Below are 14,677 nucleotides of genomic sequence, written 5' to 3' on the forward strand. Positions count from 1 at the left end.
TGTAAGAGGGCTGATTAAGTCAAAATACATCATCACTTCATACACACTAAAACCAATTCAATACTCCTCCCATTTCAGCACATATTTGACAATTTCATCATAACCTATGACTTCAACATCTCCATATAATACTGACATAAAAATCATATTCACAAATTGCATAGATAATGATTATGAGACCAAAGATTTGAATTCTAGCACATCTTTTTATGCATAACAGGACTAAGTCAAATATGCAATTTCTTGTTTTGAACTAGTTGCTTAAAGTGCTTCCTTCCAACAGCTATATGGTCAACTACCCTGGCATACATTGAGTAGGTGGGTTTGCACAACCACACCACAAGAGAATGAACAGATGTTAGATGCTCCCAACTACCTTGCATTGACTGCTTGTTTGTAATTTAATTAAAAACTGATTTAATTCATCTTGTAAATTTCCATCTTTTCCTATTTCTCTGTCTATGAAATTTCAAATGCTCTAGGTGCCTCTTGCTCAGGCAAAATCTGTCACTGAAACAATATTTAGTTTAGTTTTTATTTTGTAATTGTATACACAGATATAATAATATGTGTAAAATTGCAAGGATGACACAAAAAGCTTCCCTTTTACTCTCATCTGTACCACATCCACACACATTAAAAGACCCAAACCTTAGGGTACTGGTTCGAAAACTCCTAGACCCTCTTATCCCTTTACTTTTTTTTTAGGAATATCCCCTGTGAGGCTACAGATAGCAGGATTCCTAGTCCTATCCCCCGTCCTGTTTTTTGTCACCTCGTACAACTCAAGTGGGAAAACTTGGTGGCAGTATTCTTTCCCCCACCACAGGGTAGGCAAAAAAAGGAAATGAATATTCAGAGAAATAGTACAGGACAGTAACAAGGCATTGGGGGACAGCATAACTAAGGAACAGTTGCAGTATAATAAAAGTGTCATCATTTCTCTATGAACAAAGTCTTCCTTTATCACAGACAAAATAATGTGTGACTCTGGTCCGTAGGGGCACCCCATATAGAATCTAAAGTATCAACTGCATGCTACTTTGCCACAATAACATGCAGACAATACCCCAGAAGAGGTAAGGGTAAATAATAATAAATAAATAAAATAGATAAAGTTAAATAATAAACCCCATCTGGGGTATTGGCTGCATGTGATTGTAGCAAAGTAGCATGCAGTTGATACTTTAGGGTCTATATGGGGTGCCCCTATGGACCAGAGCCACACATCATTTTGTCTTCATAGAGAAATGATGACACTTTTATACTACGACTGTCCCTCAGTTATGCTGTCCCCCAACCCCTTGTTACTGTCCTGTACAATTTCTCTGAATATTCATTTCCTTTTTTGCCTACCTACCCTGTGGTGGGGGCAAAAGAATACTGCCACCAATTATTTCCACTTGGATCATAAGAGGCGAGAAAAAAGGGACGGGGATTGGGACCAGGCATCCTTCTCCCTGTAGCCCCACAGGGGACATTCCTAAAAAAAGTAAAGGCATAAGAGGGTCTACAAACAGGTAAATAGTAAATAATTATAAATGGACAGATAGATAATAATAAGAGGTATCAAAAGGGAAAACCATCTTTCAAGCCTGGTGGTAGAAGCATACCTTGGAGGATAGGTTATCATTAATTAACCCCTTATCCACAACCCTAAAAGTTCCATAACAGTACATAGTTGACAAATAAATTCTAGTATATAACTGTAAGAGGCCGGTAGTTGTACGAATGGAAATGAGCCAGCCTGCTCGCCTGTTGTTTTGAAAACATGAGGTGACGCTATGTCTATGTAAACACACCGACGGTGGTGACTGTTTTATAATCGATGTTGTATCAAAACTCTGTAAGCGCAGGTTAGCTTCGTTTGACTAATGCTGAGGTAAACAATATCGCTAGTAGCATTGGAATGGCTTTCCGGATTGGTGCAAGGTGGAGAAGGAGGAAAAAACTATTGGTGCATGAATTCAAAGTCACGCCCATAAGGAGTGACATTTATTTGAGAAGTCACCGGAGATTGGTTTAGAAAAATTAGTGACGTCAGACGAAGGTAGCTTAGCGTAGGATACGGGATCTCGTCAGAGGGTGTAGAGAGAGGATCAAGAGAGGATCAAGAGAGGATCAAGAGACGATCTAGGGAGAGACGATGTAGAGACGAGAGAAAGAGATCCCGAGTGTAACCAGTAGGTGAAATTACAGTGAAAGAAGAAAGAAAATTCACCACCCTTTTATTAACCCAAAGGACGAGAGAACTAGGCACGGGGCCTAGAAAATAGTGAGACTACAGGAAAAAGAAGGCAAGGGGCCTTGAGACGAGTGATATTACAAGTCAAATTTAAGTGACAGTGGTGACAAGGGGTGGTGAAAGTGGTGGCAGCGGTGGGATGAACTGAGTGTTAAACACCTCCGAAGAGAAGTGGCGCAAGAAGTCTACGGGAACAAGACAACCAAAATCAAGAGTGTATTACAACTACGAGAGAAATCTACAACTTCAAGTAACTGCTACGTTGGGAACAAGCATTCTTCAAGATTCTTCAAGGTGATCATCATCTACAAGGCGGTCTTCAAGGCAGAGTGTGTGATGGAGGAGGAACAATGTCGTTGACGAATGACAAGACCGTAGAAGGACGTCAAACCAGACATTGACATCACGAAGCGACATCGCAAGCAGCCAGGCTAAAGCAAGGTATTAGTAATAAGTATGAGTACCCCTCAGAATTCTAACGTGTTGAGACACGAAATTCACACATCAAATACAAATATTCCAAAATTCACAGGAGAGTCTAACACATATGGTGTAAACAAGTTCATGAACCTCATTGACACTCTTATAGTTAGTAAAAACATTACAAATGAGAATCGTAAGATTGAGATTCTCAAGGAGAATATAGATCCAGAGCATGGAAGGGCGAGGTTTGTCATTAACTTCCAGCAAATGGAATCAATTAATCAATATGATAATTACAAAACAGCCTTTCTTAAACATTTCATGTCCAAATGTGATCAGGATCCTATTAGATCATTGGTAAAAATGATTAAGGAAGTTAGGACAAGTGAAATTGACACAGAGTACTTAGCTAGATTAGATAGATGGTCAAAAGACATGAATTCTATCTTGAAAGATTCAGACTGGATAGAAAGATCTAGTGAGAAGATGAAAATCTCACAGGTGATCAAATTGATTACATTTAGCTTATTGGCAAAGAATTCTGATGACTTAACAGCAGAAAGGCTGTACAAAGATTTAAAATCAAATATCTGTTTAGGAGAAGTAGATTATCTTCTTCAAGGATACAGTGAGACCAGAACAATAAACCCATATGTAATGCCTATAAATCAACATAGCCAATATAGGAACTCTAGAGAGTTTAAGAAAACAGAAGTAGGACATAGGCGGCATGCTAGAAGTCCATCTAGGGATAGGGATACCAGAATCCTATGTTTTAATTGTAATGCATGGGGACACAAGGCACAAGAATGTTTTTATGGGATTATTTGCAGAAACTGCAAATACGAAGGTCACAATGAGTATCAATGTAGGAACCCTCCATTCTGTATTTACCATAATATAATCGGACACAGAGCTCATGAATGCCGGAATTTTCGGGTACCCCCAGGGCTAAGAGGAAAACCCCCAGACACAGAATAAACCATTTCAGACCTCCCCATATATATACCGATAGGCGGTATTGTGTTAAATATGGGAATGCAAGGGAGATGAAAGAAACTGACAAACTGATAATTACTGTTGGTAAAACTTCTGTAGGACCTCTCATTGCGGGTAAAGTGTTCAATAAGCCTATTCAAATTTTTATTGATACAGGGTCTGTAGTTAATGTAATTACTAGTAAAGTTTTAAACCAGTTGAACCCAGGAGTGAAAATGTTGGAACCAATCCGTTACACATTGCAAGGTGTAACTGGAAATCAGTTAAAAACATTAGGTAAGATTGAGCTAGAAGTTGCCTTGTATACAAATGAACAATTGTACATCCCAGTGATAGCGGTAGAAGAGTCTGTTTTTCCAGGAGATTTATTGATAGGATTTGCAACTATGAGAAAAGAAAACATGGTAATTTGTCCTGCTGACTTAGGAATTTTAGTGAAGTCACAGTTAATCCCATTCTTAAATCAACCAGACTTAAGACCAGTGACAGGAATCAATGAATCCTTAGATAACATTTCTATCCTAGATAGCGAGGCCGAGCGGTCCAACCCTACAGAAAGTAAAACAATTTGTGAACCCAACTCAGAAGTTCAGGAAATCCCAGAGATTACTAAATTATCAACCACAGATGCCTTGAGAATTGCAGATTGCGGATTAACAAGGTCGACATTGTTACATCCCATGTCAATTAATAAGGTTGAAGTGTGTTTGAAAGGAATCAATGTAGACTCTGAAGTAATTACAGTCCCAGAATCAGTTAAACTTAAAGGATTGAAGTGGGACTCAGGGATTTATAAGACAAATAAGAACAGAGTAGAAGTATTAGTAATTAATACTATGAATAAAGAGATAGTTTTAAAGAAAGGTACACAAATAGGATGTATTCAGGTGTGTACTAAACCTATTAAGATTTTAAATGAGAATAGTGAGGAGATAGAATTACCAACTTCATCAATTTGTTCAGTACAAGAAGGCATAGACTTAAGAAATAGATATAAAGAATTATTACAATCAACTAATTGCCCTGAGTTGGATGAAGCTTTATTTGCTTTGCTTATGAAACATAAAAAAGCAATTGCTTTGCCGGGGGACGCCTTAGGCAAAACAACTGCTTTAAAACATCACATTAAGTTAAAACCAGGAACACAACCTATCTACATACCAGCCTACAGAGTTCCTCACTCTAAATTAGCTGTAGTAGATAAACTCATCACTGAAATGTTATCACAGGATATTATTGAACATAGTAAAAGTGAGTGGAATTTTCCGTTGATCTTAGTACCAAAGTCTGATGGGACTATGCGACCAGTTATTGATTACAGGGAATTGAATAAGCACACCATTCGTGACAGGTTACCATTACCCATTATCGGTGACATTTTGAGAAGTTTGGGAACTGAGAATAGATATTTTAGTACTATAGATATCAAATCAGCTTTTTGGCAAATAGAATTGCATGAAGATTCAAGAGAGTTCACAGCATTTTCTACTACAACAGGACATTATGAGTTCAAGAGAATGCCATTTGGGTTATGTAAATGTCCATTAACTTACATGAGATTAATGAATACTATTCTAGATGGATTGTTAGGAAACACTGCCAGTGTATTTCTAGATGACATTTTAATAGTTTCTCAGACTGCAGTGGAGCACTTTAAGAAATTAGATTTGATATTCTCAAGACTAGGAGAAGGTGGGTTAAAAGTAAAACTTGAAAAATGTAAGTTCTTGCAAGACAGTGTCATTTACTTAGGACATAAGATAGACAGACACGGGCTGAGTACAGTAAATTCAAAGGTTGACGCTGTCAAGAATTTTCCAGTTCCGACCAATGTAGACAAGGTTAGGAGCTTTTTGGGATTAACAGGATATTATAGAAAATTCATTCAAAGTTATGCTGACATTGCTAATCCACTAAGTTCTTTGTTGAGAAAGGACTCAAAGTTCATATGGGGACCTGCGCAACAGCAAGCTTTTGACAAGTTGAAAGATAAACTCACGAGTTCACCTATTTTAATTTTTCCCGACTATGAAAAAGAATTTATTCTTTGTACTGATGCGTCTGACATAGGGTTAGGAGGCATACTAAAGCAAGAGAGAAATGGAACTTTGAAACCCATAGCTTACACATCCAGACTTTGTAATAGTGCGGAGAGAAACTATTCTATAACTGAAAGAGAAACTTTAGCAGTAATTTATTCTTTAGAAAGTTTTAGGGATATGATACTAGGGTATCCCATCAGAGTTTGGACTGATCACACAGCTATTCAGAACTTATTTAAGCATAAGAATCTTAGAGGCAGACTTGCTAGATGGTTTGCGATACTTCAGTGCTATGATGTTCAATTTGAATATATTCCGGGTAGAAGGAATGAAGCAGATCCACTTTCTAGAAACATTAGTCAACCAATGACTGGGACTGGGTTGATTAATTTTGTTTGTAGTATAGAAGAATTAGTAACTTTAGATGAAGAAATGCTAATAAGAGAACAGGGAGATGATGAGACATGTGATTCAATAATCAAGCATTTGATGAACCCAAGAGGAGATCCTCCAAAGCTACCAAAGGGGTATAAGATAGAGGAATTTCATTTGATTAATGGAATTTTGTATAGGAAAACATTTGTAAATGGGAAAGATATTTCTAGAGGTCAAGTAAATCAGTTGGTTATACCACAAACTCTGGTAAATGAGATATTGAAGTTACTTCATGATAGTGATTGTAGTTCACATCCTGGAAAGGATAAAACTTACAGACAGGCACAACTTAAGTACTTTTGGCTAGGTATGAAGAAAACTATATATGATTATATAGAAAAGTGTGTAAAATGTGTAAAGGTGAAGGGAAATACACCAAAACCTGCTCCTATACTCACCTATCCCATTCCACAGAAACCTTGGGAAAGAGTTCACATGGATACATTGGAATTACCATTATCCGAGAACGGCTTTAAATACCTATTTGTTGCTATTGATTATTTTTCAAGATTTTGTATATTACAACCCATAATCAATAAGAAAGCTGAAACTATTGCTTCCGTAATCTATGATCAGATAATCTGTAATTTTACTACACCTAACATCCTAGTTTCAGATAATGGGACTGAATTTAATAACAAAATCTTGGAAAATCTAGGTAATGTGTTCCACATCAAGAAAGTGAATATACTCGTTAACCATCCCCAAAGTAATGGAGTAGTAGAAAGGTTAAACAAAAAGATAATTATATGTCTTAGAACCCTAATAAGTCCTCATAGTGTAACTTGGGATACTTGGATTCCTTGTGTTAAGTGTACCCTGAACAATCAAATTAATGTAGCAACTGGGGATACACCTCATTTTATAATTTTTGGGGAGGACAAAACTCTGCCATATGAAATGTTGACTGCAGAGCAAAAACCCATATATAATATGGATGATTATATAACCAATAGGATAAATACTCTTCAAAGTATTCACCAAAGAGTTAGGAAACATATGCAGGTGTATTCACAAGAGATGAGGGAACAACAACACAAAATAGCTCATAAACTAGAATTGAAAATTGGGGAATTAGTAATGGTCAAATTAACCTCACCCAATAATAAACTTTCACCAAGGTACACTGGTCCATATAGGGTAATTGATTCTGCAGGTGGAAACAAGTTTAAACTTAAACATTTAGAATCAAGAGAAGAATTGATAGGACATTTAGATGACATAAGGAAAATTAGCTTGCAGATCTATGAAGATGATTATAGTAATACTTTGTGCATAAATATTAATAACCCTGGAGAATATGGAGAATATTATAATGATATTTTTCAAGAGTTGAACATTAATCTTGATGTATTTTACAGATAGTATTGACCATTTGTATTGTATTTGGGATGGGAGACCTAAACCACTGCAACTTGGTGTCAAGCAGATACATGGAAACCTAAAACCTAGGATCTGCTGTGGTCAGACATGGAACCTTAAGGACTTAAGGACCTCTCATCTGAGTACACACATGAGTATTGTGACCATTTTAAAGTAATAAGACTGTCTTTGAAAATGAAGTGTGTTGGAAATAATATTGAACAAGAAGAGACACTCAAACTCTAGAATAGTGTTTTGCAAATTAATTGCTATTGAAAAGATGATAAACCATTCAAATTTGAAAGTTAGTGCTCATAGTGAATTTTCTAATCAATTACATCTAAGAGAAAGCATGATCTCTTTTGCGTTCCGAGAGGCTTCGCATGAACTCTCTGGTTAGGAATATGTCTGTTATGAACAATTGTCATTACCAACAAATTTTGGTAGACCAGATCCCTCATTGTAACATACAAGGATCTCATTACCTGTTTTTCCCTAACAAGACAAAGGTATCAATAAATTGTCCCGGGTTGAGTCCTAAATTAGATTTGGTTGAAGGTCTTGTCTCTATTCAAGATAACTGCGAATTGCATGCAGACACTATTTCCACCATTTCTAATACCCTTAATACAATGCATTTAACCGAGGACACCTACATTTCAACCTTCAACTTCACATTGCCTGAAAACTCTCCTCCCTTGAAAATTAAGAGAAGACCATTGTCAAGATCTCCCTCAAATGATTTACATATGCTACCAATCCTTATCATACCCTTACTTTCAGTGTTAGTGGCAGCACTGATTGCATTTGTTGTATTCCGGAGATTGGCTCTGTCAAAGCAAATCAACCATGTAACCGCTTAATTCAATACCTTATATATATATTGACATGCATGTTATTCACATTTATAGGTATTATGTTTATGTATTATTCCCAATTTATTGCATGAATGATGTATTTTGGAGGGTAAATTAACAATTACGCAAGGGTAGATTAGCTTATTCTAGAAATATATTAGCAAGCCCTGTAAGAGGGAAATAAGAAATTGGTCGGGACGACCAAGGGTAGCTGCCGAGCCCTGTAAGAGGCCGGTAGTTGTACGAATGGAAATGAGCCAGCCTGCTCGCCTGTTGTTTTGAAAACATGAGGTGACGCTATGTCTATGTAAACACACCGACGGTGGTGACTGTTTTATAATCGATGTTGTATCAAAACTCTGTAAGCGCAGGTTAGCTTCGTTTGACTAATGCTGAGGTAAACAATATCGCTAGTAGCATTGGAATGGCTTTCCGGATTGGTGCAAGGTGGAGAAGGAGGAAAAAACTATTGGTGCATGAATTCAAAGTCACGCCCATAAGGAGTGACATTTATTTGAGAAGTCACCGGAGATTGGTTTAGAAAAATTAGTGACGTCAGACGAAGGTAGCTTAGCGTAGGATACGGGATCTCGTCAGAGGGTGTAGAGAGAGGATCAAGAGAGGATCAAGAGAGGATCAAGAGACGATCTAGGGAGAGACGATGTAGAGACGAGAGAAAGAGATCCCGAGTGTAACCAGTAGGTGAAATTACAGTGAAAGAAGAAAGAAAATTCACCACCCTTTTATTAACCCAAAGGACGAGAGAATTAGGCACGGGGCCTAGAAAATAGTGAGACTACAGGAAAAAGAAGGCAAGGGGCCTTGAGACGAGTGATATTACAAGTCAAATTTAAGTGACAGTGGTGACAAGGGGTGGTGAAAATAACCATCACTCATGGATTTAGGATTTTTATATATGACAACTCATGGCAACATAATACAGCTCTGATGCAGCCCCACCTTCATCTCAAACCACTCACTCTCACCATTTCCAACTTTAGCACAAGCTTTTGACTGTCCTTAACAGCTTTCCCCCTATCTCATAAGCTCCAATACCTCCCACAGTGCCTTTCTATCTATGATGTCATAAGCCTTCTCCAAATCCATAAAGGCTCAAAAATCATCCTTGTTCCTTCTACCGCTAACACTGTGTGTGCTTGAAAACACCTCACTCCGAGGGTCTGGGCAACCATTATCCTCAGTAAGGGGCCCTCCTGGGGCAAGGGGGGCCCCCCTCCCCCCACAAGGGTAGGAGGATAGAAGCTCCATTGTCTGAGCCAGGTATGAAATTAGTCACGAGGGTTGACAGGCCAAGGAGAAGGAACTACTAGCGGGGTGGATGAGGAGGGCCATTAGAGGTAAGGAGTACCTCAGGTTTGTATCAGGGAAAAATTAATTTTCCTGCGAAAATTACATTTGTTCCGAAGAATACAAACTCTTTGGTACTCCTTACCCAAGGAGACTTGGACTTAGGGGGGAAGGAAGTATTTATCTAGCCTGGGAAACCCTCGTAAGGAGAAAATGTAGAGTGCTAAGATCTACGTTGACCAGACCCTTATACATTCCCCGAAACTGTGAAGGGCACCTGGATCTGTTCCCAGAGTGGAGACAGACAGGGCATACTCACTTTGTACCCCTTGTAGGGCTCGAACTGATTCCCTTGGAATGCTTGAGAGCCCTCGGTGAGGTAAGGGAATGTAGGAGTATGAGAAGGACTTGAGATAGGTATCCCCGTGGTTGCCGATCCAGAACTTGGATGAGGCTTCAGGGTTGGCTGTGTGCCATTGGTACAGGGTATGTTATCTCAGGACTTCTTGGGCGGCCACTATGGGGCCTAGAGAGAAGGTCCCTAAGGATTCCCACATGACATCTTTGAGGTAAAAGGAAGTGAACGTAGTCTGGGACTTCCATATACCTGCTTGAAGGACCTGGTTGACTGACCGATTCTTTCGGAAGACTAGGGAGGGCCCTATTGCCCTGAGGTCATGAGCTTTTGCTCCAGGGTAATCCGTGGGGCTCGAGGCGTAGGCCCTGCGGATGACTTCCTTGATCCAGTAAGAAATGGAATTCTTAGTGACGAGCTTGGGTGTACCCCTGGTAGAGACGAACAGTCTTGGCAAGTCTGGTCTAAGATGCTTCGTCCTCTTGAGGTAGGTCCGGATAGCACGTACCGGGCATAGGACCATTTCTGCATGTTCGCCCCCTACAGAGTCGTCCAAGGAAGGAATACTAAAGGACCAGAATCTAGGGTCGGCTTTGGTCGGATCCTGGTTTTTGGCAACGAATTGGGGCAGAAAAGTGAAGGAGACCTCTTGCCATCCTTTCGAGTGGGCGACTCGATAAGAGATGGCATGCAACTCCCCGACCCTCTTGGAAGACGCCAGGGCCAAGAGAAAAACTGTCTTCAAGGTGAGGTCCTTGAAATTAGCATCTCGGAGGGGTTCGTAAGGGGGCCCCCGCAGAGCGTTGAGGACTAATGCCACATCCCATGGAGGAGAAGTGATCTCCCTGGGGGGGCATGATTTTCTGAAATGTCTGAAGAGCATGGAAATTTCTGGAGACAGGGCTAGATCCATGCCCTTCAGAGAAAACACCTGATTAAGAGCTGCCCTATAGCCCTGCACTGCCGAGAGGGAGATCTTCTTGGACTTCCGGAGGAAGTGGAAGAAGGAGGCAATCAGAGGAATGGTGGCTTGCTCTGGGGCTATTGCTCGGGAGTGGCACCATTCTGCAAAAGCATTCCACTTCCCTTGATAAAGGGCAGCTGAGGAAGAGCGAATAGGGGAGGACATGTCTTCTGCCACTTCTTTGGGGAAACCCTTCTCTAGGAGGATCCGGACCATAGTCTGAACGCGTGAAGCGCCAGGGCTGACGGGTTCTTGTGCCAGGCCCCGTTGACTGGTTGATGTAGAAGGTCGGGTCTTCCCTGAAGGGCCAGGGGCTCCTCCACTGCTAGCTCGAGGGCGTCTGGAAACCATGGGGCTTCCGGCCACCAGGGAGCGATCAAAGTCATCCGAAGGTTGGATGCGGTTTGTACTCTCTGGAGCACCTTCTGGAGCAAGGGAAACGGTGGGAAAGCGTAGGTGTCGAGGTTGTCCCAGCTTTGCAGAAGAGCATCCTCTCCCGCTGCCAGCGGATCCGGGAGAGGGCTGAAATACACCAGGAGCTGGTGGTTCCATCTGGTGGCGAAAAGGTCCACCAGAGGGGAGCCCCATTTGTTGATGAGGAAGGTCGCCACTTCCGGATGGAGGGACCACTCCGTGCTGATTACCTGACTCCTTCTGCTGAGGTGGTCCGCCCAGACATTCTTCTTCCCTGGGATGTAGCGAGCTCTGAGTGCCACTTGGAGGTTCTCGGCTAATAGGAGGATCTCCATAGTGAGATGGCAGAGGTCCTGGGAGACTGTGCCCCCCTGCTTGTTCAGGTAGGCTACTACCGAGGAATTGTCCGACATGATGCCCACAACTTTCCCCGAGATTTGACCCGAGAAGTGACGGAGAGCCAGCAGTACCGCTTTCAATTCTAGCCAGTTGATATGGGCTGTCCGATCGACCGTGGACCAGGAACCGCTGACGTGATCGTCGTTGAGGTGGGCCCCCCAGCCCTCCTTGGAGGTGTCGGAGAAGAGGAGGACTTCGGGGGGAGATGGGCCGAGGGGCATCCCCACGAGCAGGTTGCACGGGTCCTTCCACCAGAGAAGAGAATGCTTGACCTCTCCGGTAAGGGTGATGTGTTGACGGGTGTTTCCCCTTAGCGGGGACCACTGGGACTTGAGGAGCCACTGTAGGGGTCGCATTCTCAGTCTGCTCCTGGGTATTAACCTCTCGAAGAGGCCATGTGGCCCAGGAGGACTTGGCACTGTTTGGCCGTGAGGAACCCGGTCGATAGTGCCTGCACGACGAGAGAAGAGAGATTCTGGATTTGCTTCTCTACTGGGAATGCCTGCATGAGGGAAGAGTCCAGAACCATACCCAGGTACGTGACTCTCTGTCTTGGAATGAAATCTGACTTCGTCTCCTTGGGTAAGGAGTACCTCAGGTTTGTATCAGGGAAAAATTAATTTTCCTGCGAAAATTACATTTTTCTTTTGCCAGAAACTTTTTGCAAATTGCCTGACTACAAATTTTTTATCCAAATACTCTTAGTTTCTTAAACCTCACACTGTTCCTCTTCTAATACTCTCACTTAATACCCTCTCATATGCCTTTCATTCTAAGCTCAATAAACTGATCCCTTTAAAACTTCTACATTCACATTTGTCCCCTTTTCCTCTGACATCTTCCCCCTGACCCCACACATAATTACAACCAAGGCAATTGCTGAGTAAGGGTATTTTTTTCCATGTTCCTCATCTTGTATCTTTTTTTTTCTGTAAGAGGGTGTTATATTAAAATAACACCCCCCCCTTCCTACTACTGAACTGGACTACAGTTTTATCAATCAAAATATACAGAATTCCCATTTCCAACCTTTTTCTTCTGCTCTATCATTAATATTATGTCTATGTTTTTTTTAAGACAGCAAAATAAATTACCAATAATCTATTTCACCACTAAAAGTTCAAATTACCTTGGTTTAAATATACAAAGGCTTGTTAGTAATTCATTATACCATGTTTAAAACTGGATAAGACCTAGAGTTGGTCCCCTGATGGTGAATGGTGAACTATCACTATGGCTAATGTATTTGTTGAAGCTTTTTCTTCTGTTTTTGTTGTTGAGTCATCTTTGAACCCTTTTCCCCATCAGGAGTGTCACAGCAAGTTCTCTTCCGTTCAGTTTCACCCAAAAGATGTTAAGTCTCACCTCAAATCTCTTGATGCTGATAGTGCCATGGGACCTGACAATCTTCATCCTTGTCTTCTAAGGGAATGTGCATTAGAATTGGCCTATCCCTTATCTATCATCTTCAATAAGTCTATGGCATCAGGCTCCTTACCCCAATCTTGGAAAATGTCCCACATTTGTCCTATCTATAAGAAAGGTTCTCATAGTGATCTCCTAAACTATCGGCCTATTAGTCTAAATCCTATTCCCTGTAAGACAATGGAACGTATTATCTGTAAATCTCTTTTTGGATTCATTGAAGACCATCTGTTATTTGATGAATCTCAATTTGGTTTTAGGCCAAACCGTTCTGTCACTGATAAACTCTTACACATGTACGACTATATTACTTACAGGTATGATCAAGGTCAAGTGGTTGATTTAATCCTTTTTGACTTTGTAAAGGCCTTTGACCATGTACATCATCAGACTCCTATTGGCATTTCGGGTAACCTATTGCAATGGATCACTAGTTTTCTTCTTGGCCGATCAAGGAAAGTCACAATAAATGGTCATGTCAGTTATTCTAAGCAGGGCTGCGGAGTCGGATGGTATAAGGTCCGACTCCGACTCCTTTGATTCCTCCGACTCCGACTCCTTTGATTCCTCCGACTCCGACTCCGACTCCTTAACTCCTTGACCCCTATGTGGAAATCTATTCTGCAGATCCATATACTGTACCAGCCTCCCACACCTATTCAGCAAGCATTTTATAAATATTTTTCATGTACAGTATATTATTTTTTATGTGAAACATTCACTTGTATGATAAACATACTCACATATACACTCAACCAGCTTTATGTGTATATGCACACAAGCACATATATTCATATAAACATATATATATTAAACATATAATGGTATTATTTATGCTCATGATCATGTACCAGCTTATGAGCACTTTCAGATCTGTCATGGCAGAGTTGCCACTTCAAGCTAGATATTTTCTTTTTCCTTTGTGCCCCTTCCCTCCCCCCCAAAAAAAAAAAATCATCTGTTATTTCATTTGTCCAATCTCATAAACCTTCTATCACAATATTAGGAAAAAATGTGACAAATCATGATGAGGAAAGGTTAATGGAGGATGCCCTACCTAGTACTTACTGCAGAATTAATTTCACCATGTTATCATAAAAACTAGGAATCAGTTCAGGAAAGAGAGAGACAACCTTCCCCTGTGCACACTGTTCATATCTGCTGTTGTTCCTCCCCTTTTCAGTCATCATCAAATGCTGTGACACATGCTCTAATGTCATTCCTATCTGACCTTTGAGACTGGTTAAAGTTTATCTCAGGGCACTTCCATTGACTTTTACATACATGAAGACATATGTGCATAGTGCATACGTAGTGGATATATACTATTGTCTACACTGTCATGTACGTGTGTACATGATGGAGTTCTAGATGTTAACATAATTTGAATTAATTAGACTGTCAACAAAGGTAAAGTAGCTAATTTAAATTATTTAAAGATAAAAATCA

General features: G+C 40.5%; 1 protein-coding gene across 7 annotated transcripts in view; it reads right to left on the reverse strand.

Annotated features, from left to right (window-relative positions):
* Positions 1 to 14,677, reverse strand: part of BBS5 (Bardet-Biedl syndrome 5 protein) — a 48,199-nt gene that overhangs the window by 18,241 nt on the left and 15,281 nt on the right. Inside the window, exon 1 of one of the 7 annotated variants that reach the window (XM_076204616.1) lies at positions 14,297 to 14,390. The exons of 3 other annotated variants lie outside the window; for them this stretch is intronic. In XM_076204616.1, coding sequence (XP_076060731.1) covers positions 14,297 to 14,316 — 20 coding nt within the window. In that variant the 5' untranslated portion in view covers positions 14,317 to 14,390. Of the gene's footprint in view, positions 1 to 376; positions 586 to 14,285; positions 14,412 to 14,677 lie in introns of those variants that run through there. 3 more of the 7 variants (XM_076204620.1, XM_076204622.1, XM_076204618.1) reach the window with 3 other exon arrangements.

This window comes from Oratosquilla oratoria, chromosome 21 (genome assembly GCF_046742065.1).
Source record: "Oratosquilla oratoria isolate Oo_2021 chromosome 21, ASM4674206v1, whole genome shotgun sequence".
In the NCBI taxonomy this organism is placed as follows: domain Eukaryota; kingdom Metazoa; phylum Arthropoda; class Malacostraca; order Stomatopoda; family Squillidae; genus Oratosquilla; species Oratosquilla oratoria.